The sequence below is a fragment of the Lepidochelys kempii genome, chromosome 1 (genome assembly GCF_965140265.1).
Source record: "Lepidochelys kempii isolate rLepKem1 chromosome 1, rLepKem1.hap2, whole genome shotgun sequence".
Taxonomy (NCBI): Eukaryota; Metazoa; Chordata; order Testudines; family Cheloniidae; genus Lepidochelys; species Lepidochelys kempii.
The window spans coordinates 77,121,339-77,146,563 of record NC_133256.1 but is presented as its reverse complement, the minus strand read 5'-3'; the positions used below and the strand labels follow the sequence as shown (position 1 = coordinate 77,146,563).

The window sequence follows — 25,225 nt, the reverse complement described above, 5'->3', positions numbered from 1 at the left end:
ACAGTAAGAGAACGCTCTTACACCGGCAGACAGTGATTTTGATTCTTTCTTTTATACCTCTATAACTAGCCAAGTGATAAGAATACACCTAAATTCTTAGAGTATAGGCCTTTACAGGCAGGCCTGAATATCTGTATCCTAACAGGTGAGGCAGCAGCTTCATTACACCATGTAACAAGGACAATTCTTTTCAGCATGCAAAGAATTGCTCAATGTTTTTCCTGCAAGGTATACAGTTAACTCGTACAAGTATGAGATAGTAGTTTCTTCATCACGACATGGGAGATGTTTGTGGAGTCAGTGGTTTTGTATTGGATGTGTGCAATACCATAGAGTCTCTTCTTGTAATATTTTTAATTGATTCCTCTGCATACATGTGAAACATGAGGTGGTGTGTTCTATATCTGTAATTAGATTTTACCAACCCAGTAACAGATGTGAACTCCAGGATCACTGTTACAGTTTTACCATTGACTCACAGACTCTCCAGTCTATCTGGCCACTCAGGCAAGCTGGACATAGTGACAAATGGTCAGTTACACCAACAGTCACAAAATATTCAGGTTTCTTCCGGTCCCAAGAGACCACTCACTTACCCCAGATCAGTTGATACCCTAGACCTTATACCAAGGAGCACTTCTGTAGCCAGTCCTGTAATAAGCTATCTAAAGGTTTATTAACCTTTATTAGGAAAAAGAAATGCTTTATTTTACAGAGTACAGCAAGCAAACATACTCACATTGAGTTACCATCTGTGATTCCTAAAGATGACCGAGATGTGGTAATAATCTGTCTGTTCAAAATGTCTTTCAGGTCAACCCTGGGGAGCTCTGCTTTAGTTTAGTGTCTTTGACCCTGTGAGAGTTCAAACAACAAAGAGAGATGAATAGTTTTCTTTTGACCCTGTTTTATTTTTTACTTTTGGCTTTCCAGTCCATGAGAGGAGCTCTCTTGCATGTAGCATTTCTAAGGTGTGATGAGGCCATTCACAGTCCTTTGTATAGTGATGTCCCATAATGATCTATTTAATTTGGATAGATGTCCTTAATGGGTGGGAGGGACAATTCCCCACTTGTGTTCACAAGTTCAGAGCAAACATTTTCAAGGTCATAAAACAAAACTTACATATTTCCTTATAGCATGGGATACAGACCTTACAAGTGAGATTAACGCATGTAGCAACTTACAAACATTTCATAGTCTAAACAGTAAATACAGTCTTATAATAATAATTAATAATACTTATTATTACAAATATGCTGATTTGGTTTGCAGCTATGAGTCTTAGCTAATGCCTACAGTTTTGGTCAGAACTGGCACTTGGTTTACCAGTGTCACAAGGGAAACGTATGAAAGGTCACATTTGTGCTTTATTAAAGTTTCTTATACATTTAAGATAAATTTTAAATCAGTTGAAACAAAGATTAACAATAAAAGGAGATAACTCTTGGATTTTCCAAATTCAATCTGGGTTAAAATGTGAGGTTAGTGAGAGTGAGAATACTAGGAAAGTATTTTTAGTACTGAAAGAGACCTGGGATGGAAAAAATAGTTATTGCTAACTCTTAATGACTGTGTAAGCTCTTTGGGACAGGGACTGCTGCTTCTATTGTACGTGTGTACTGTGCCTAACACAATAGGGCCTCTGCGGGACTACTGTAAAATTTTGTAATTTTAATATCTAAAACATTGTTTTCTTAAACAGATAATTATACAAGGGCTTAAAAATTTAAACCGAGCAGTTCATGAAGATCTAGTAGCTGTGGAACTGTTGGCAAAAGACCAGTGGGTTGCACCATCCTCTGTGGTTTTGCAAGATGAGGGTCAAAATGAAGATGATGATGAAAACGAAGAAGAAAAAGAAAATACTGTATGATATAAATGACAGGTTTCTGATTCAGTCCTATTTGTGCTCCTGTGTTGTCTCCTTTCTTCTCGTTGCTTGGCAACCTGGAGAAAGATCTATTTCAGCTCTTGAAAGATAAGTTCAATAGGTCTAGTTAAAAATTTCCAAAATTTATAGTTTTGACAAAATGGATAAAATTTTATAACGATACCCATTTTTTTTTCATCCAGTTCTAGTGGTGAGAGATGTGAAATCAGGAATGCCAGTGTAGCCAGGTCATAGCTGGATACAGACTTTCTTACCTCTCACTCTCTTCTCCATGTGATTTGTATAAAATTTCCTTCAAAACTAGATGTATCCTCCAGTTTACCTGCTGCTCTTATTTTTTATTTTATTTTTATGGGGATGATAATTTATTGAGAACTTAACTTTTTATGCCTAGACCAAGAAAGTAAAGATAACATTGATGATACGTGTACTTAGCAGCAGCTTAAGGGGGTGTCAATAAAATACCTTACAAAAACGCTGGTTATTTAAAACAAAAACCCCACAACAACCAGGAAATTCACATGTAAAGTTAAATTTCACATCTTTTCAAATATTTATATTTCTTTTAAATACATAGAAAAGATGCCTACGCTGTTTAAACACTGCCTTTCGTAATTTCTGAGAAAAATCAGAAACTTTACCATCCTTTTATTTTTGATTACAAATAACAATTTGTTACAGATTTCTTCTTATTAGGGACCACAAAAACTTGGATGCCTTAATCTTAATTACACAATTGTCCTGCTAACTCCTGCCTTTATTATAGACATACAGATGTACTAAATGTGCACAGATATGTAAAAAAGATGCACTGTACAAGTTTCTAATTAGAAAAATAGCATACTGGGGGAGAACAGTCCCTGCTCATAAATGGTCCTGCTCCTGGAATGTATGGAAGGTCTCACGTGATTACCTTCTGATTCCATGTACGAGCCAGTTATTAGACACGGAGCTAGGTCCAGATTACAGCTCTTGCATGAAAAGAGCAAAGGTTAAATGTGATGACAGACCATTAGCCTTCAGTGGGGTCATGTATATAAGGAACCATTTATAAAACATTCTATGGTACGTATTTGTGATACTCCATTCACAAAAAGAGACAGGAAGATAGTATTTCTGTAGGGGTAGAGTTCAGATACAGTGGGCACCTTAATTTCCATATAGTCAAATGCCTGTTACATTAACTTTGAATTTCCTGGCTTTTAAATTGTTGTCTTAAAATAAGCACATAGCTTCCTCCTTCCCCATTCACATCCCCGAGTAATGAGACTCTTTTGTTAAGAGGTTTACAGAACAGCAAGGGTGGAGGAGAGTTGAGGGATTGTGTGAACAGCAGAACAAGAAAGCATTCCTCTTACACACACAGATTTGAGGTCATTGGGGATAATCAGCTGAACATGAGCTCCCAGTTCGACCTTGTGGCCAAAAGAGCTAATGTGATGCTGGGATGCATAAACAGGGTAATTTCAAGTAGGAGCAGAGAAGTTATTTTACATCTGTATTTATCACTGGTGTGACGACTGCTGGAATACTGTGTCTGGTTGTGGTGTCCACAATTCAAGAAGCATGTTGATAAATTAGAGTTCAGAGAAGAGCTATGAGAATGATTAAAGGATTATAAAACCTGCCTTATGGTGATACACTGATCTCTTTCAGTCTACTTACCTTAACAAAGAGACGATTAAGGGGTGACTTGATCAGTTATAAGTACATACATGGGGAACAAATATTCAGTAATGGGCTCTTTATCTAGCAGAGAAAGGTATACCTGATCCAAATGCTGGAAGATGAAAATAGACAAATTCAGACTGGAAATAAGGCGTACATTTTTAACAGCAAGAACAATTTAAGCATTGGAACAATTTACCAAGGGTCAGGGTGGAGTCTCCATCACTGACCAATTTTTAAATCAAGATTGGATGTTTTTCAAAAAGATCTCTAGGGTTATTTTGGGGGCAGTTCTGGGGCCGTTGTATGCAGGAAGTCAGACTGAATGATCACGTCATCCCTTCTGGCCTTGGAATCTATGAACCCTTTTTGCAAATTTTTTTTCTCCACTGTGGTGTTCTTATGTAATATATCTGTACATTTAGGGTTAAAACCAGTTTAATCTAAATCAAAGCAGCTGATATCACACCTTGCAGACATTAAAAGTGGTGTAAAGGATATGGGAGGATGGGAGAGTCATGGTCCTATTTATGATGTCATAATATACTTTATGACCATTACAGTGGCAGATAAAATTGTGTCCTTAAAGCATGAGTTAGATTATTTACTATATTAGCTATGTTTAAAATAATGAACTCAAATACTGTTTGTGTTTAAATCCTAGCTAAAGTCATCTGTAAGCAAGAATATGTTGAGACCATCAGGAAGAGTAGTAGGTATTATAAAAAGAAATTGGAGACCATTTTGTGGCATGCTTTCCAAATCACAGATAAAAGAGGTAAGCAAATATTCTGTTTGTTGTAAATGTTTTTTTCTTTTTTTTTTAAAAAAAAAGGGGGGATGGGAAAAGTTATTTCTCCTCCTTTTCTATTTCAACAGGCCAGACGGCATTTGTTTACACCGGCTGATCGCAGAATCCCTCGAATTCGAATAGAAACCAGACAATCTTCTGCATTAGAGGGACAAAGAATTATTGTTGCTATTGATGGTTGGCCCAGAAATTCCAGATATCCTAATGTAAGTTTTAAAATAAAAATTTCATTATTATATATCTGAGGATAGTAATTTTTAATATAATGATCAGAACTATTAGTAGTATTAAGCTAGGTGACTTAAAACTTTCTTGTGTTACATGTTTTGAGTACCTTTAGCAATGCTGAGGAAGTTCCCAAAATAATGATATGATTGAATAACATTTGAGGTCACAGCTCTCAAACTTGAGCATCTAAAGTGGCCCCACTTTTTTTTTTCTTCAGAGGTGCTGAGCATCCATAGCTGCTGCTTACTCTCAGCTCTTGTATTTAGGCTTTGAAAGTCTGGTCCTAAAGTTCTGAAATTAAATATTTCTGAACTGATTCTGGTGTTTTTACTTATATAGGCCAGGGAATGCTGTGTTTTCCTTTTCCTGTACATTATTGCATACACTGACAGTACTCAAAAATAATAAACAGGGCTCGAAGTTAACCTCTGTGAAGCACATTATGAGACTTCGAAGTGAAAGAAGAACTTTATATTTCTAACAATCTGGGAAATCAAATCAGTGTCAAAAGAGTATTATAATCTGAAATGTGGAGAGAGTATAACTGTGGAGAGAGTACCATCTCTCTCAAGGAGGGCATTGTGGCTCCAAAGGGGGAAATAAGGAGTGGGTAAAATCTTGGAACTTAAATATCTTTGGCTAGAACAGTTCTCAAGGAATGTGTGCGCCACAAAAAAACAATGGACCTCCAAGATGAGGAAGTAGCTAAGGGGAGAGTGTACTGTATAGTTTAGCTCAATAACCGCTTAAGAGACTGTAATGTTAAGTATTTGATTGTCAAACAGCCCTGTGTCAAGATGCTGCTTAAATATCTCTCTCTCGTTTCTTAGGGTCACTTTGTAAAGAATTTAGGAACTGCTGGAGATAAAGAGACTGAGACAGAAGTTCTGCTTCTTGAACATGATGTTCCCCATCAGGCTTTCTCCCAGGCTGTTCTTAGCTTCTTACCAAAAATGCCATGGAGCATTACAGAAGAGGTAAATTAAAAACACATGTAACAGAGTGGCTGCCACTTGAGCACCCCCTTGTAGCACTCTACCTCTGCTTCTCCTTTTCAGGGCTCCATTCAGTCTTGTGAGCTCCATACAGTCTTTCTCTCTGTTTAGTAATACCTCTCCTTAGGGACAGGTTTTATTGGCATATGGTTCAAAATAAACACACGCACAAAAAAAATCTACCCCCTGCCCGAAGCTGGGCACAGCTCCTCCTCTCTGAGGTACTGTCTCAAAATGCCCCTAGTGTCATAGGCTTTTCCCTGCTTTAGTAAGCCATTCTCAGCCCCTCCTGGGGTTGACCCTTGATCTCAGGGTCTTTGCTGTAGGACCCTTTCTCACTCTCTGCAGTCTTTGTACTGTTTCTTCTTTTATTAGGGCCCAGGTGCTTTCCCTTAAGCCCAGTTCAGACCAGGTAGCCAGTCATAGAGTGCGCTGGACCATGCTCCCTCTTAAAGGGGCCAGTCGCTCTATGACAACACTAGTTTTAACTGAGCTCAAGGACTACCGCAACTCCTCCTTCAAAACCAGACACAAAATTTCTCTGTCTTGTTGCAAAGGGATCTCAGAGAATAAAGATGGGAGGGGAAGAACTTTTCCAAACTTGCCATCTCTTGGGATGAGAATTTTTAAATGTTATTTCTACTTGGCTCCTTTCTTCGTTCCACCAGCAAGAGTTATGCTGAATTAGATTTCTTCAACCGCTCTCCCAAATCTTCAAAGTATATTCAATACAAAACCAACTAGTTAACTTCCTGTTTATTGAATTCCAAGTGCATTTCCTCCAATGTTATAACCTAAATGTGGGAAATGACTATTTTAGGATGTATAAAATAATCACTTGTAATCAAGGCTCTCTACAAACATTAACTGACCCTTGTAATAACCTCTGTGAGGTAGGTGGGTAGTATCCTCATTTTACATTCATTACACATATTCATTTGCAACTTTTTTTTTAAACTGGAAAACTGAGACAGAGAGTTTATATGATTTCTCCTAAACCACAAAATTTTCCATGAACTCCAAGTCAGCATGAGCTGTGCAAAGGATCAGGAGCCAAGAACTACTGACTCTGACACTCAGAAGGACTGAGTGTCAGAACCGCTATTGCTTAGCTCCTGATCATTTACTAACTCCATGCTGACTCAGCTCATGAAAAGCTTGTGTCTTTTTTCTTCTGTTTGCCAGTAAATAGCAAATGCTTTAAACATTTCTCTCATAGTTTTTCTGTCCATCACTGTAGTCCTGTACACTTTGACCTAACTGTATACAAGGGAGAAGCTCTTCTGTTACTGAAAGTTGATGTGACTTGTGCTCCTAACTCACTTAGGTGCTTTTGAAAATCTTACCCCAAAGTACCTTCCTCTAATGACATTTTGTAGTTTGGTTTCTACAATATGTTTGAAAAACTTATTTAAAATTTCAGGACATGAAATTTAGAGAAGACTTGAGATATCTGTGTGTTTGTAGTGTGGATCCTCCAGGCTGTACTGATATTGATGATGCATTACATTGCAGAGAACTGGAAAATGGAAATCTAGAGGTATTTTGTTCCATTATTTTCTTATCTACGGGCGATTTATTTGTCGTCATCCCCCCCCCCCCCCCCCCTTTTCCTTAAACAACAGTGTAATGGCAGAAGGAACTGAAATGGGATTTCTCTAATGTGCAGCGCTAGAAAATGTTTTTGTCTTCACCAGTTGCAGTAATGGAGCCACTGATATCAGCACATTAAAATGAAATGTGACTGGGTGGACAAGGAGGATTTTTAAAAATATTTCTTGAGATTAAGTTTCACTTTTCCAAGAAAGTCACAAAAAAGATTTGTTGGGTTTTTTTTTAATTTTGAAATGGGTGTGCGATATGCAATGTCACTCAGCATTTAGGGAAAATGCTGCGAGAGGGCTTGTCTACACTGGCACTTCACAGCGCTGCAACTTTCTCACTCGGGTGTGAAAAAATACGCCCCTGAGTACTGTAAATTTCAGCTCTGTAAAGTGCCAGCGTAGATAGTGCACCAGCGGCTCCCAGCGCTGGTAACTATTCCCCTTGTGGAGGTGCCATGACTGCACAGCCATATAAAGCGCTGCTGCGGCGGTGCTTTAATGTTGCTAGTGAAGACATGCCCTTAGATTGCTTCAGCCAGTCTCTTAGGCCTGGTCTACACTAGAAAATTAAGTCGGTTTAACTGTCAGTCGGGTGTGAAAAATCCATTATCTCTGAATGGCGTTGTTTAGCTGACCTAAATCCTCATGCACACAGCGCTCGGTCGACAGAAAAATTCTTGCGTCAACCTAGCTACCACCTCTCAGGGAGGTGGATTGCTTACTCTGACGAGAGAACACCTCCTGTCAGCATAGGAAGTGTCTACACTTAAAACGCTATAGCAATGCAGCTACAACAACGCATCTGTGCCACTGTGGCATTTCAAGTGGAGACAAGTCCTTAAAGTGGTTGCTCGGAGAAGACATTTCTAGGCTGTAAAACATATTTAACTATAATCCCCAGTTCTCACTCATAATTTTCCCAATAATCCTGCTCTTGGCTTGAAATCTTCCAAGTGTGCTGTCTGCCCAAAGATCTTATATCTGCGGCTTCCTTTTTTTTTTTTTTTTGGACACATTTGTGTTTGGCTATTCTTTAAGTTATGCACAGATGGAATAACTAGTTAATGGAAATTTGACATACTTAGCATGAAATTAAGTCTCACTGAGGTCTGGGACTAGGTGTGAAAAACATTGGTTTTCAGTTACTGAAGATATGACCATTTGATATTAGTTGTTTTGCACATGCATTTTAATACTTCCAATGTGTAGTAGTAGGCCCTGATCCTGCACGCATTCAGAATCCCACAGGTGGACTCCTATGAGGTGATTTGTGCCCTTTGTAGTCTCCAGTGCTGATCCCTTTGTAGGGAGAGGGTCATAATACAGATGCATGTACATATGTGTATAGCTTTCCATGTTATCTGAGACTGTGCTTATATCCAGGTAGCACAGGTTCACTAGTGAACTCTGGTGTCTATTTAAAAAAAGAAGTAAAAATGGAATATTAATACTAGTTAACATTAATGTTGAGAAACCAAGCCTGTAGTTCAGGAAATTTGAAAAGTTAATTTTTACCACAATGTTGTGCATGCATTGTATTTGCTATTCCCATTTTCCATGTGTTATATTCAAACCAGTAGCCCAGTCTAGGAGTCTAAGGGATTTTTACAAAGGTTGGGAAGGTGGGGGTTGTTTGGGTTTTTTTAAGTTACTTGTAAACACCTTTTTGCACCTCACAACTCGTTGTATTGTGTGTTTTGATATATATTAGCTTGTGACAATAATAGCACATAACACCAAAATTGTAGGGCTAGCAAACATGGAGGAAGACAAACCCAAATTGCAGTTTCACTTGGAGAGAGATTAGAGCAGTGGAGGCTGCAAGCAACAAGGAGAGTTACCATCCCAAAAAATGTAAAGTCTGTCACCTGGGCAATAGATGTGCACCCCTATCTTGTATCTACTGTAAACATCACTTTAAAGTGAAATTAAATTAAGGTTACTTGTTCATGTAATCAGTCACAGTAGTTGCTGCAGGGAAACGGGATTGTGAGGAGAGATGAAAACACAGACAGTCTTTCACATTGTGAATCTCTGCTTAAGATAATACAAGAACCACTGCTTCAATCCATAAAATGCATACAGTGTGATATGCTGAAAACCATGTTTTTATTTCTTTCAAAGGTTGGTGTACATATTGCAGACGTCAGCCATTTTATTCGACCAGGAAATGCTTTGGACCAAGAGTCAGCAAAAAGAGGGACAACTGTATATCTATGTGAAAAAGTAAATGCTCTTTTCATAGAGCTTTCTTGTTTTGGTGGAATGTTGTTGCTAACATTTTATTTGGAGGAGACGGAGACATATCATTATCTCCAAGCTGAACAAAAGGGAGGTCTTTAGACTGTACTTAATTTGGATAATGTGTTAAAGTAAACATACATTGTATCAGGAGTCAGCCAATAGAGCAGGACTGTAGATCATTCTAAAGGTTCTCTCTGAATCACAATAAGAAATACATCACTTTAGAAGTATGTTGCATATACTGTATGTCCCAAGTAGCAGGATTAAGAGCGGAGTTCTACATACTTCTGACTCTGGAGTATTAAACTCATTGTAATTTGCAGATCACTGTCAAAGATCAGAGTTGTAGTTCCTTCACTTACTGGTCATCAGCCAGAGTAGAGCTGACACAGTAATTGGTAGTTACAGTAGAACAATTGGCACAAGTACAGAATCCTAAAGTAAATACAGTGATGTGGCATTCATAGGCAACAAGATAGTCAAAGCTGTGGAGTCTGCTCAATTTAATATAGTAACATCTGATTGGCTTTTCTCATTGCAGAATCTCTTGTAGCCTAGAAAGGCTCCATCACACAGATGTCTGTGCCCGATTCAGCTCCATTTGTTTTGTCTAACTCGCAGCAGTATATTTCCTATGGACCACCATTTCTTTTCTATAATAGCTACTGTAGAAAGAGCTGTTACAAAAACTGACACCTGTTAGATCCCACTCAGAAGGAATAAGCTTCTTCTGAAGTTGTGTATTCCTTTTTCTTATAAATCTGAAAACCTATTTTATATTTTTCATGATGAGATTAATGTCTGCTGGAAGAGCCATTTAATAAAAGCTTAGAACTAATATTTTCTTGCTGTTAAATATTTTATTGTCCTATGATTTGGGATGGAAAGAAGTCTCTAACTAATTTAGGTAAAACTGTATGTATTGCTAAATAGTTTGTTTATCCCTTGTTTTACAGAGGATTGATATGGTTCCAGAGTTGCTTAGCTCCAATTTATGCTCCTTGAGATCTAACGTGGACAGGTATTTGTACCTAATCTATATTTAGATCTTGTCCAAGTAGCTCCAGATGTTTTTTCCATGTTTTTAACTTCGGTTGATTCTTTTTTTTTTTTAGGTTTGCATTTTCATGTATATGGGAAATGAACCACAATGCTGAAATTTTAAAAACCAGATTTACCAAGAGTGTTATTAATTCCAAGGTTAGTTCTGTGTATTAAAATATTATTTTAATGCTTATAAAAACAACCTGGAAAAACTGTACTGGAAACTGAATGTCCTAAGGATCCAGAGACTCAATATATAGGAGTTTTTCCTTCTTTTCATTACTCCTTTTGTTTTTTCTACATTTTTATTTCATTTTATAATTAGAAAATGACTTTTTAAATAAAGTCAAAATAAATGCCTCGCCCGAATCAACATGTTAAGGCAATTAAACAAGAGGTTACATTTCTCTTCCTATACTTTTTGGCCTGATATTTAAATATGTTTATGAAAATATAATGGGCCTGATTTTCAGATGTGTCAAGCACCCATAACTTCTTGTACAATCAAGGGGAGCTGCAAGTGCCCAGCAAATCTGAAAATCAGGTCTAACGTATGTCTCTGAGACACAAAAAGTACAGTGTAAAAGCCAAATTTTGTACATCTGTATATGTGTTTTCTGTTGTGTTAGTCTCAGAACACTTGAGGATGACGAGGTAAATTCAGTGTCGAGTGGTAGTCTTTGGGATTATGATTTCCTTGTTTGTGCTGGTTTTCAGCATACTTTGACAATGAACTATGGCTTGTATTTACAACAAAGGGAAGAACATTTTGCTGTTCAGTACTCAGTTGTTTGTGGTATTGTCACGTTGTTTGTTTTTCTTTTCAAGGCATCCCTTACATACGCGGAGGCACAGATGAGAATTGATTCCTCAAGCATGAAAGATGATATTACTACTAGTTTGCGTGGACTAAATAAATTAGCAAAAATTCTGAAGAAGAGAAGAATTGATAATGGGTAAATTTGTTCAAATTGGTTTTAATGTCATGGTCTCATCTGTTTAGTTGTTTTAAATCTGTCCAACTGTATCATGCCGCTTGGTGTTAGTCTGCACTAGCCAATATAACATTTCGAAGATCAGTGTTAGATTGCCATTATAAAATAATATAGACTATGTATAAGGTAGTTATTTTAAGTTCTCCAACTATACTTAACCTTTTAATTTTCTTTTGTAAGTTTGTGATAGATATTTGTAACAAGGTTTGCATAGCAAGCCAATTATATTTTTAAAGCCTAGCCACTTTACAAAACTTACTGTTTAGACTTGTTTTTGGGTTAAAAGAGTGCCAGAAAGTTTCTATAGTGCGAGAGGAAAGACCATTTAGGGAATTGAGGTTCTAACTAAAACTGAAACAACCTGAGCTGTAGCAGAACTTCTAGGTATCATTTGAAATACTGTACTGTAGAAGAAACATATAAAGAAGGGTTTTTGTTTCCAGCTTTCATCTCTTACAATATTCAGTCATCTCAAGTAGGTGCGTATTTAGGAACGTTAACTTTTCTTTATCTCTGCAAGAGGAAGTAGAAAATTATATCTCCTAAAAGTACAAACACAGGATATGTGTATACTTCAAGCTGAGGGTGTAATTCCCAGTTTGAGGAGACCTACTTGTGGTAGCTTGCCACAGTAGGAGGGGTAGCTTCCCCAAGTATGTACTAGCATCTCTGATGAGCACACACTTGGGGCTGCTAACCCCTTCCACTGCTGTAGCTACATCCTATCTTTAGCACACTAGCGTGAGTATGTCTGCTTAAATTGGAAATCACGCCCCTAGATTGAAGTGTAGACATACCCATAGAAGTGCAGTAACATTTTGGTTTGGGAAGTCAGGGACTGATCCTCAGAGATGGCAAGCACCGCTAACTCCTGTTAATAGAAATAATTTGCACTTGCTTGACTTATATCACTGTCAAGCAGTATAATTGTTCAGACTACTTAAACTGAGCCTTCCAGTACTTTTTGCTGTAATACATGATTATTTTGTTCTGTTTATTGTCTTTCAGGGCTTTAACACTTTCCTCACCCGAAGTTCGTTTCCATATAGATAGTGAAACTCATGATCCTATTGATTTGCAGACCAAAGAGCTTAAGTAGGTGTTATGGGTTTCTGGTGGGAGGAGTTATTTTGTTTATTGAATAGTGCATTTGTAGAGTCCACTTACATTTGGTCAGTTAATCCTAGATGGACTATGATTTCTATGAATTTCCTAATAAGTCTATGAAGTATGTAAATCAGGGAAGGTCCATAGTAATATTTCAAATTGAGATCTTACTTTTTATGAGCATAGACCAAAATGTTCAAATCCTGGGTGCCTAACGTTAGTGTTAATGTCAGGCTCAACATGCCCTCTCAATCTCCTGTGGGGCTACCTGACAGTTGATGAACATAGATAAGAGCTCAGTTCACCAGCTGAAAGGCAGAGGAAGTACAGCTGAAAGGCAGCGAGCAGGGGAATGAGAGGGTAGAGTATAGCTTCCATCCTGCTTGCTGCACGTACAGGAAGCAAATGGAGAATCCCTTTCCCAGAAGCCTGGGGATGAGGATGAGGCAGAGGGATCCCAACCAGCTCCCTCCTGGTGATGAGGACAAACACTGCCTGTTGGAAACACTGGACCTGAAGTTTGGGGGCCAAGGGAGGACAGCATCGGTGGGGCACACTGGGAGACAGAGAACTGGGCAGACACACAGCATTTATATACATGCACAGTGATCCCGAGATACTTTATGTTAATATAGGACATAGTGCTACTGAGGGACTTTCAGGAAGAGAGGAACTAAGCTTATCTGTGTAGCCAGCTCCTTTAAGCCCAGCCCAACTTTTAAGTCAAAATTTTTTTGACTCCATTAGATCCTCTCTCAACTTTATCTGGCATATGTGCAAATGAGTTCTTTTATGTATAGTGTGCTTTAATATTAGAACAATTATACTAGACTATTTAAGAAAATGTGAAGTGGCTTATCCCGCGATTTCCCTTCTGAATAAGTGCTGAATCAACTAATGCCATTTGATCTGATTTACAGACTTTTATTGTGATTTTGTCCCCATTCTTCCCCCCAGATAAATTGTAGGATTGATTTAGTGTAACTTTTTGCTTCTGTCTCTACCTCCTTTTTGGACCTGTGTAAATATATAGGTTTGTCTTTACATATTTTAAAATTTTGTCTACTTATGTTTGTATAAATGTTTTAAATTGCCAGTTTACTAGGCTCAGTTTTAGAATCTTGTCAAAGGTAGTAAAAAGACTTCTTTATTGAGTGCTTAAGCAAATCAAAAATTGGATATTCTTCTAACAGTGCAAAATGTTTCCTGTTGACAGAGAAACTAATTCCATGGTTGAAGAGTTTATGTTGCTTGCCAATATCTCCGTAGCAAAAAAAATTCATGAGGAATTCTCAGAATATGCCTTGCTCCGGAAACACCCGGCTCCTCCTCCATCAAATTATGACATCCTTGTGAAGGCAGCAAAGTCCAAGGCAAGTTTTAACATTTTAGAATAAAGTAATTCTAAATAAAGGGCTATTCTTTGCTGTTCTGCTGTGTAGACCTCTCTCTCTAATGGGCCACTTAAATTCCATTTCTACCCATTGCATTTCTACCCATTATTTTGTGTATTGTGTTCCGTTTTGTTTTTAAATCCAACTTGGCCCTGCACCATTTAGTCTATGCTTTGAGAAACTCCACCAACCCATTTGTCAAATACCTGTTTTTGAATGAAGGAAACAATACAACCTTAAATCTTTTATATCTTGTGGAAGGCTGTTTTTCCCCTCTCTAGTCTAAGAGCTTTCTTTTTAAGGTAATTGTGTTGGCTTCTAGATCATTTATGCTGGTTAATGTATTTTGCATTTATTTAAAGGGAGGGTCAGTGACCTGTAGTTAATGGGTTCTGAAAACAAATATTGCTGTTGGAATCTAGAAATAAGCATAGTATTTCAGACATGACCAATCAATGGTTTAACATAAACTAAGGTGGAAATAAATGCCAACACAACTAACCTTAAAGTTACATATTCTTGTATAACGCTTAGATCAGAGGGATGAGTTTAAGGTTGGAATTAACTAAAAGTTGTTTTGCCTTTCATTAAAGGGAAGTTGAACTTCAATCTTTTTCTGTCTGTCTATCTTAAGTACATCTTTGTGCCCCTTTTGAGTTGAACTTCTTAAAAAAGTTATTACTTTCTAGAGGCTGTGCACAATTCCTTTCAGCTTTGCTTTCTTTTCCACTATTATTCTCGTGCATGGAGCAGGGTGTTATGATGCAAGTTCTGCCCCTGACTTGGCATCTTGGATAAGTCACTCCTTAGCTGTAACATTGGGATGATGATTTTTGTGTCTCTAATCTGAAAAGTGACTGTCAAAATACCATTTTTCCCAATGGATTTGGTCCCTGTGTGTATTGAGAGTCCTGTTTATCTAGTATAGTAGCTAAAATTTTACACTACTGGTTGCCTGGTAAAACCGGTAGTGCAATGGAAAAATGAGTTGGAATTTGTAAGGCCTTGTATCATCAACACTCATGTTTACAAAGATCCAGTTACAGCATCACCACTGAGGACATAATTTGACCTGGAGAATCTTTACTAGTGGTGGTGATGTTTCAGAAGGAAAGCTGGTTGAATTTGGATAGCTGGTTGAATTTGTAGAGTTGGCACTTGAAGAAACTTTAACTTTAAAACTGAGCAGACTGATCTTTCTCCTGTTTTTTTCTTTTCTTTTTTTTTCTGCATCTCAGCTTCAATCCATTGCTGAATGAAGAAATGAAAAATCAAAGTGCAGCCCAAAGAACTCATACAATTATTCATTTTAGCAAAGTCATTTCCTCCACCCTCCCTCTGCTACCCTGCTAATTAGATCTGACATTTTGCTGAATTTTTAGAATATTGGCTTTTAGCTCTTTGCTGCTGGCCCATCAAAGTCCATGTGCAGAACTGTACTGTTCTTTAAGGTACTGACATCCTATCAGATTGTCAGCACTTCTAAGGTGATTTATCAGATATGACAGAAGTTCTTAAACTCGGGGAAGGGGTTGGGGGAATGTGTTCTGGGTGTGTGAGAGAAGCTCTAGGAAAAAAGAAAACTTACTGTACAGATTCAGAGGTGGGCAGCCAGAGAGCGGCAGCTGCTGGTTGGGTAGCCAGCTCTGAAGGCAGCGCTGCGTCTGCAGCAGGGGAGAAGTAGGGATGTCAATACCATACTATGTCACCCTTCAGAGCTGGGCGCCCGGCCAGCAGCCGCTGCTCTCTGCTCTGCCTTCAGAGCTGGGTGACCAGAGAGCAGAGTCTGCTGGCCGGGGCCTGGGGGGTGGCGTAAACTACTACAGACACAAGGAAGGGGGGCATGATCAAATAACTTCTGAGAACCACTGAGATACAGTATGTGGGGCAGCATGTACCTGATAAGTTTGGAAGTGCTGAGATGGTGTAGTTAATTTCCTACATATGGCTTTGAAAATTTTTAAGGATTTGACAATAATATAACTCTAGCCTTCTTTCTTACAGAATTTGGAAATTAAGACTGATTCAGCAAAGGCTCTAGCTGACACTTTAGACAAAGCTGAATCTCCTGATTTCCCGTATCTAAATACACTGTTGCGAATCTTGGCCACTCGCTGCATGATGCAAGCTGTCTACTTTTGCTCTGGAATGGATAATGATTTTCATCACTATGGCTTAGCATCACCTATTTATACACATTTTACTTCACCCATCAGAAGGTAATTTACTTTATGGAACTTTCAAAGGAAAGAAGAGAGTGATGAATGCATTAAAACTACTTTACATACTGCATCGTGCCTCATAATTAACAAAATTTCATGATAGTTCTTTTGATTTATATTTGAAAAGGATGACTTGTGCAGTGCTCCTGTCATCCTGGTCTGACTCCTGTGTTCCTAGTTTGCTGTAACTCTTTCCCATGACATCAGGCTCAGTATTCTGATTTCAGTCATACATTCCATAAAATAGGTCTGTTTCTGTATTTTAAGTGGAAAGCAGTACATCCTTAATGTATAATTGCATAAAAGCACATTTTTTGGATCCATTTAGGATGAGACATTCCAAACAGAACCTACAGCAGAATCTAGCTAATCGTTACCATGTAGGAGCTCTGCTGCAGAATTTGGGTGTAAAATAATATTTTAGGGGGGATTAATTTACATATATAAAATGTAGCCTTAATTTAACATTAACTTAGTAAATGACATTTCATCTGTACGTTGCACAGGGAAGCAAGTATCTTTTGGGGGAGGAGTTAGCTCAGTGGTTTGAGCATTGGCCTGCTAAACCTAGGGTTATGAGTTCAATCCTTGAGGGGGCCATTTAGGGATTTGGGGAAAAAATTGGGTATTGATCCTGCTTTGAGCAGGGGGTTGGAGTAGATGACCTCCTGAGGTCCCTTCCAACCCTGATATTCTATGAAGTAATTTACTATTGGCTTGAGTGAGAATGTGATTTGGAAACCAAGTGTGCATGTAAAGGGTAATTCCAATGTATATGTTTTAAAATAGGGCTTATTTTTATGGTTTCCCTGATACACAGGTGGATCTAAGTTTTATGGAAACTACCTGTGCTTATCATTACTCCCTAGATGTATCTTTAAGGCAAATGTGTTGTATATGGATAATTGAAATTCCTGTGGAATACATATGTATAACTGTCAGTAAATTGTAGAGCTGTTAACAGTCCAAGGATAATGTCAGTAGCCAAAATGGATTTTTTTTTTTTGAGTTAAGCAAAAGTTATTGTTCTGCCATAGTTTCATACATAATCAAGTTCAGCGATGCTCTGAAAATGGTTAAAAATTGCATTGGCATTCCACGCTGAATCAATCGTTGGATATTTAAATTTGCTCAGTTGACAAGGGAAAAAACTATGGCTCAACTGCCAGTGTGCAAACTCCCCCTTGAATTTGAAAGTCTAACTGTGTTTCTGGTTTACGCATCATTAATGATAAAAAGTCTGCAGGTGGAACATAGTAAGGAATTCTGTTGATGTTGTAGAAATCAGAAAGTAATTCAGTTACTCTTACATCACTGTGCTGGCTCTGTGGCAGATTTTTTTGTCACTAAAATAAACAAATATAATCTTGAATTCACACAGGGAACAGTTCTGTTCAGTAAAGTGATGTCTCTTTTATAGAGTTGATTATTGGCCTTCACCGCGTGCTACCATAATACCAGTTAAAGTCCCTTCTCTGGGATAAGGTTTTTTTTTTTTTTAAAAAAATTGAGTAATTTCATTCATACAAATAAAATGAGATTCAGAAACTTCCAAAAAATGAGTACATTCTGATATGTGGGCTCAGCCTTCTGTTAGTGATTTTATCTCATCTGTGCAGGTACGCTGATATAATAGTACATCGACTATTGGCAGTGGCTATACAGGCAGACAGTACTTATCCAGAACTTACAGATAAACATAAACTAGCAGACCTGTGTAAAAATCTCAACTACAGACATAAAATGGCTCAGTATGCACAAAGAGCATCAGTTGCGTTCCATACCCAGGTAAGTAGTTTTGAGATGGGGTCATGCTTTTCAAACTGTAGGAAAGAGTGAACTTTTGTAATAAGAGTTACATCTGTGTAGGTAATATACGATATTGCCCTGCACAGTATACCAAAATAAGTCAAGTCTGAAGCATGTAAGGAATGGTTAAAGTTTTCAGCATTAGAGTGCTGCTTCTAAAGGACATCTTAATTTTACCTGGGATAATAGATAAGGTATCTGCAGGACTCCCTTGTACTACTTTTGTTTTTTAAAAAGACCATATATACTACAAACTACTGTAACGTGTTTTTCTTTTAAAGCTTATAAATAATGCATTTTAAATTTAAAATACCTTGACATTGAACCCAGGATTATCTGAATCCCACTACAGCAGCTAAATAGCAAAATGTTGTGAACTATAGCCAGATAGAATCATAGAATATCAGGGTTGGAAGGGACCTTAGGAGGTCATCTAATCCAACCCCCTGCTCAAAGCAGGACCAATCCCCAACTAAATCATCCCAGCCAGGGCTTTCTCAAGCCTGACCTTAAAAACTTCTAAGGAAGGAGATTCCACCACCTCCCTAGGTAATGCATTCCAGTGTTTCACCACCCTCCTAGTGAAAAAGTTTTTCCTAATATCCAACCTAAACCTCCCCCACTGCAACTTGAGACCATTACTCCTTGTTCTGTCTGTGTCATCTGCTACCACTGAGAACAGTCTAGATCCATCCTCTTTGGAACCCCCTTTCAGGTAGTTGAAAGCAACTATCAAATCCCCCGTCATTCTTCTCTTCCACAGACTAAACAATCCCAGTTCCCTCAGTCTCTCCTCATAAGTCGTGTGTTCCAGTCCCCTAATCATTTTTGTTGCCCTCTGCTGGAAGTTTTCCAGTTTTTCCACATCCTTCTTGTAGTGTGGGGCCCAAAACTAGACACAGTACTCCAGATGAGGCCTCACCAATGTCGAATAGAGGAGAACGATCACGTCCCTCGATCTGCTGGCAATGCCCCTACTTATACATCCCAAAATGTCATTGGCCTTCTTGGCTACAAGGGCACACTGTTGACTCATATCCAGCTTCTCGTCCACTGTAACCCCTAGGTCCTTTTCTGCAGAACTGTTGCCTAGCCCTTTGGTCCTTAGGCTGTAGCGGTGCATGGGATTCTTCCATCCTAAGTGCAGGACTCTGCACTTGTCCTTGTTGAACCTCATCAGATTTCTTTTGGCCCAATCCTCTAATTTGTCTAGGGCCCTCTGTATCGTATCCTATCCCTACCCTCCAGCATATCTACCTCTCCTCCCAGTTTAGTGTCATCTGCAAAGTTGCTGAGGGTGCAATCCATACCATCCTTCAGATCATTTATGAAGATATTGAACAAAACCAGCCCCGGGACCGACCCTTGGGGCACTCCACTTGATACCAGCTGCCAATTAGATATGGAGCCATTGATCACTACCCATTGAGCCCAACTATCTAGCCAGCTTTCTATGCACCTTTTAGTTCATTCATCCAGCCCATACTTGTTTAACTTGCTGGCAAGAATACGGTGGGAGACCATGTCAAAAGCTTTCCTAAAGTCAAGGAGCAACATGTCCACCGCTTTCCCCTCATCCACAGAGCCAGTTATCTCGTTACAGAAGGCAATTAGATTAGTCAGGTATGACTTGCCCTTGGTGAATCCATGCTGACTGTTCCTGGTCACTTTCCTCTCCTCTAAGTGCTTCAGAATTAATTCCTTGAGGACCTGCTCCATGATTTTTCCAGGGACTGAGGTGAGGCTGGCTAGCCTGTAGTTCCCCGGATCCTCCTTCTTCCCTTTTTTAAAGATGGGGCACTACATTAGCCTTTTTCCAGTCGTCTGGGACCTCCCCCGATCGCCTTGAGTTTTCAAAGATAATGGCCAATGGCTCTGCAATCACATCTGCCAACTCCTTTAGCACTCTCAGATGCAGCGCATCCGGCCCTATGGACTTGAGCTCTTCCAGCTTTTCTAAATAGTCCCAAACCACTTCTTTCTCCACAGAGGGCTGGTCACCTCCTCCCCATGCTGTGCTGCCCAGTGCAGCAGTCTGGGAGCTGACCTTGTTCATGAAGACAGAGGGAAAAAAAGCATTGAGTACATTAGTTTTTTCCACATCCTCTGTTACTAGGTTGCCTCCCTCATTCAGTAAGGGGCCCACACTTTCCTTGGCTTTCTTCTTATTCCTAACATACCTGAAGAAACCCTTCTTGTTACTCTTAACGTCTCTTGCTAGCTGCAACTCCAGATGTGATTTGGCCTTCCTGATTTCACTCCTGCATGCCCGAGCAATATTTTTATATTCATCCCTGGTCATTTGTCCAATCTTCCACTTCTTGTAAGCTTCTTTTTTGTGTTTAAGATCAGCAAGGATTTCACTGTTAAGCCAAACTGGTCGCCTGCCATATTTACTATTCTTTCTACACATCAGGATGGTTTGTCCCTGTAACCTCAATAAGGATTCTTTAAAATACAGATACGTTAATACACTAATTACAATGTCTGAATGAATAGTATGAACATGCTTTACTTGTGATTGTTTGATAATTGTCTTCATAACAAGCCATTATAATATCAGTTTTTAGCCAATCTTTTCATTGCCTAAACATTTGTTTTTATTCTCATGATTCATCTCTCTCACAGTTGTTCTTCAAAAACAAAGGAGTAGTGAATGAGGAGGCGTATATTTTATTTGTAAGAAAGAATGCAATTGTGGTTCTAATTCCCAAATATGGTTTAGAAGGAACAGTCTTCTTTGAAGAAAAAGACAAACCAAAGCCAAATATCAATTACAATGATGAGGTACAATATTTAAGGGGATTTTATTCTTATTTTGGCTTTTCATTTGATAATGGGGCACAATGTCTAAAATCAGTATTCTAGTGGTTAGATGCAGGGAATGGCATAATATATTGTATCCTTGAAGTTATAAACTAATCTATAGTAACAGCAATTCATCTTCATGCTCCTTGTGTGAAAGTTTTTAAATACAGAAGTTCTGAAGGAGAACAGCATTCATTCATTCTTAATGAAATCCAGCTACAGCATAATTATTTTGAACTCTTTTTTTTTTTTATATATATATTTTTTTTTTAATTTAGTTGATACTTTGGACAGTCAGTGTTCTCTCTTAACTGGCATTTTTAGGCTTGTCGTTAAGAAACATTAAAACTACAGGGAAACTTTTTGATGCGTGTAATTTGTATGAGCATTAGGAGTTGTGAATGATGCCTGTTATAAACTGGGAAAATACATAGCAAAATACATAGTTGGTAGCAAAAATAAGAGATATAAGATGTTGGGGATGAATTGTAAGCCTCAAGTATTCAGATATAAAGTTCCATGTTGGGGGAAAAAAACTGTTAAATATATTGACACATTCCAGGTACCCTCGCTTACAGTAGAGAAAACAACATTTTATACGTTTGACAAGGTTAAAGTAAACATCATGTTAGATGCTTCCAACATCCAACACCAGAAAATTCGTATGGCGCTGGTAGAACCCAAGGTAAGGCACAGGCTTTACAGTGCAAAGCAATATATCATTCAGTTGTCTTAAAACTATTGTATAGTAAACTTCATATTTAACTTTTAAAAAACCATTATTTCTATTTATTAGGAGATTGCAGTAACACAAATCACATCTGCTTTTAACAAAAACAAATCTGACTTCAGTGACAGTGTTTTTAAAAAAACAAAACAAAACCCAAAGTGGCTTCTACATGCTGTGGGAGTCATATATTTTTAAAATGTAAATATTTAAGAAGATGGGGTTCTAAAGTAAATTTCACTTCCACAAAGCACCTTTTCCCACCAGTGGAAATTCCACTTGTGGATCAGAAGTAATATATGATTTGAAATTCAAAGCTCCAGCTCACAGACCATAAACTTGTAATTGACTCTCTAAAAGAGATGCAGTTAACATGCCTGTTGACATTAGTTTGAGGGTCTTTTCCCAGGTAGAGAAATATATTACTACGTAAATACAATGTTAATTTAAAATTCTATGGGCAAAATGATACATTTACCTCATGCAACTATTGGTTTACTAAGAATCATAAACTTGATAAAGAAATGGCTGTTCCTTTTCACAGCAACTTCTGTATATGCCCAGCTATCTTTGCCTAGAATAAATTTTGTAAGTATTGCACAACTATAAGCTAGTACTAACAGTTAGCATCAAGACTATGGATCTTCGCCTCTTCCCCTCTGCATCAAAGACACCTGTATTATACCTCTTTGTATCTCAGGCTAGCTGACAAATTTTACATGATGACAGGAGCTCTGAAACCACCAGTAAGGGATTCTGTATTTACATTCAGCTATTTACAATTTTTAGAGATTTAAGTAATAGTAGACAAATGTGAATTAAAAACAATATAGTAAATGTTAATTGGAGTCTTTTTCCATTTCTGAGTATATAATCATTTATGTTTTGGATTATTTTAGGAAAATGTTGAATCTGTTTCTAAAATATTAGATTATCCTGATCTTTGAACTCTGCCAATACAAGAATTTATTTATAATTACTTTTATATCTAGTCTTTGTCCTTGCTCTTAATAATTTCTACCTCACTTTGCATTGTGATTGCTGTAGCAACATCATGACATTTTATATGGCGGCTTAAACTTTATCTTGATACCTACTGTCAGAGATGCGTTTCAGAGTAGCAGCTGTGTTAGTCTTTATTCGCAAAAAGAAAAAAGAGTACTAGTGGCACCTTAGAGACTAACCAATTTATTTGAGCATAAGCTTTTGTGAGCTACAGCTCACTTCATCGGATTCATAGGATGAAGTGAGCTGTAGCTCACGAAAGCTTATGCTCAAACAAATTGGTTAGTCTCTAAGGTGCCACAAGTACCCCTTTTCTTTTTGTCAGAGATACTTATTTCACTGAAATGTCAGATGTGCTTTACATACATACCTGCATGTAACTTTTGTTGTTTGTTTTAGAGTCATCTCCTCTCCCGTTATTAATATTTTTGACAAGAAAACAAAAACTAAATGTTTGCTTTAACCTTTTTTGTATATTTTTTTTTCTCCCTTTTTGATAGATACTGGGAAGTGATGTTCCAAATCAGACTACAGAGCTGAGCACTAACAGTGAACCAGAGAAAAAGAAGAAGAAGCTGAAAAAATAGCTGCATTCAAGCACCTAATAAATCAAGTTTACCTATTTTGTATTTTGAATGTGAAGACGGAAATTTGTAAATTGAGATTTCATACAACTTTTAAATTTACTTGTAAATTTTTTTGAATAATTTTAAAACTGTTTACATTTTTATTTCATCTCTTGCGTACCCAAGTGTTTGTAATAGTTTTTAAAACAAATATTTTGATGTTTTCATCTTACAGGTGAAAATAAATACTCATGTAAAATGAAAGAACGTTCCCAGCAGCAGTTCATTATTGTACCAGAAGTGGGAAATCAAAGGACAGAAACTTGTAGCGATTTGATAAAGTAAATTATTGTACTGTACAGAAATTTTCATTTGTTTTCTTAATCACCTGGTCCTGTGAATATTACTTCTGATATTTCTGATCACGTTAGAGTATTGGTACAGCTCCCCTCAGGAGGAGTCTGTAGAAGTACAGGGTCTAAATTATGCTGTTACAGTTACACCCATGCAACAATGTTACACTTCAAATTGAAATGTTTTTACTGTCCAGGAACAGGAGAGGATTGAAAAGTTCTTTAAACAAAGTTTAGTGGTATTTTTGGAAAATCCCTACTTTCCAGATCAGGAGTTCCCCGATTAGTATGGCCAAAAAGGTTGAAAAAAATAACTGTAAAATTGGTGAGTTGCTAGGACCCAGCAGCAGCCTAGGCACAAGGGAGGAGGAAATATTCTCTTCTGCCTTCTCCTGCCGTGTACTAACACTAATCCGTGTCCCCTTCCTCCCCTACTTCCGAGCACAAAGGGCTAAAAGGGCAGTTAGGTGTTGCAACACCGAACTCCTAGCCTGTCACCCAGTGGAATCCTTAGTCCCAAGTTAGACACTCAGGCTCCCCGTGTATTGTATGGAAAGAGTTAAATGCCTAAGAAAGGGGTTCACAGGAGCCATCAAGATGAGCAGGGAGCCACCTAAGCTAGTCAGTAAGAAGTGCTGAGGCAAAAGGTAGGGTCTCAGACCCATTCTTCAAAGGCAGTTATACACCTTACTCTGTGCTGCGGCAAGGTACCTCCCTCTAGAATTCTCAACCATGAACCTTCTTTGGACTGCTAGGCCTAAGATAGCCAATAGGAAATGCTGAAGAGAGGGGTTGGCCTAATCCTCACCCCTCAGAGATAACTAGGTCCCTATTTCTCATCAGGATTCATAGCGGTGAATCCTCTCCTGGAGTTAGGCACTTAAGTCACACCAGCAGTGTCCCCATTATAGCTAATAGCCCCTTTAGAGTCTGTCCTCTGCCTGTGTTAGAGCAAGGACTTGAATCTTCCATATCCCAGGCAGTACCCTAACTAGGGGTCCATAAAGTCACAACAACCCCAATGTGTGTTTAGTTATTTGTACAGGGAGGCATCTGTAATTGTTTGGTCATCCCTATACTTTGCACTGTTGCTTGTTGAAAGAGGCACAAACTGATCGATTGATCCCAACTTGGATCCTCTATTAACGGAGAGCCACAGGATAGAAGAGTTAGGTACCTCTCCCCTAGAGCCACTGACTCCTTGCAGAGTGGTTGGAATCAAGGACTTTCTTGTTTGCAGCAATCTAGAGTATTGCTGTTTGTTGTCATAACCTTTGATCCATAGCAATAAACTGGCCAACCTACCTTATGGCTCACACTTCAGGAATATTTGTTCCACTATTTACTAAATTATAAAAGGTCTCTCCCCCACCTCCAATATCAATTAGACATACCTGTGATGGCAAGAGGGCTGAAAGAAACTAACTTTAAAAAAGGAAAATAGTTTCCACAGTAACTGGTGTTGAAGACTTTTGAATGGATAAGTCAAGATTCCCCATTGTTTTCAATGGGCCATATGCCACTATAGGTCCTTTTTTGTCCCCTATTCCTCCCCCTTTTTGTATGTGTGAGTAGTATTTTTCCTACCCTGGCAACTCTGTAAGGGGATATACAACTTTTTTCAAACTAAATCTTTCTTTAGATTAACTTTCAATATCACCACAAATTTAGTCTTTCCAATTAGCCTACCAATCACACAGACCTCTGATATATGGGCAACTCCCCTCATCTTCAGTTCAGTGTTGCAGCAC

At 38.2% G+C, this 25,225-nt stretch overlaps 1 protein-coding gene across 4 annotated transcripts in view; it reads left to right on the top strand.

Annotated features, from left to right (window-relative positions):
* Window positions 1-23,472, top strand: part of DIS3 (DIS3 homolog, exosome endoribonuclease and 3'-5' exoribonuclease) — a 32,879-nt gene extending 9,407 nt beyond the window's left edge. For 2 of the 4 annotated variants that reach the window (XM_073346540.1, XM_073346556.1), the window contains 16 exons: window positions 1,706-1,870; window positions 4,227-4,340; window positions 4,442-4,579; window positions 5,432-5,578; window positions 7,020-7,136; window positions 9,325-9,426; window positions 10,401-10,465; window positions 10,560-10,644; window positions 11,317-11,444; window positions 12,492-12,578; window positions 13,807-13,963; window positions 15,989-16,203; window positions 17,826-17,994; window positions 20,644-20,802; window positions 21,386-21,508; window positions 23,056-23,472. In XM_073346540.1, coding sequence (XP_073202641.1) covers window positions 1,706-1,870; window positions 4,227-4,340; window positions 4,442-4,579; window positions 5,432-5,578; window positions 7,020-7,136; window positions 9,325-9,426; window positions 10,401-10,465; window positions 10,560-10,644; window positions 11,317-11,444; window positions 12,492-12,578; window positions 13,807-13,963; window positions 15,989-16,203; window positions 17,826-17,994; window positions 20,644-20,802; window positions 21,386-21,508; window positions 23,056-23,142 — 2,058 coding nt within the window. In that variant the 3' untranslated portion in view covers window positions 23,143-23,472. Of the gene's footprint in view, window positions 1-1,705; window positions 1,871-4,226; window positions 4,341-4,441; window positions 4,580-5,431; window positions 5,579-7,019; window positions 7,137-9,324; window positions 9,427-10,400; window positions 10,466-10,559; window positions 10,645-11,316; window positions 11,445-12,491; window positions 12,579-13,806; window positions 13,964-15,988; window positions 16,204-17,825; window positions 17,995-20,643; window positions 20,803-21,385; window positions 21,509-23,055 lie in introns of those variants that run through there. The other 2 variants (XM_073346548.1, XM_073346564.1) reach the window with 2 other exon arrangements.
* Window positions 23,473-25,225: the final 1,753 nt, after the last annotated feature.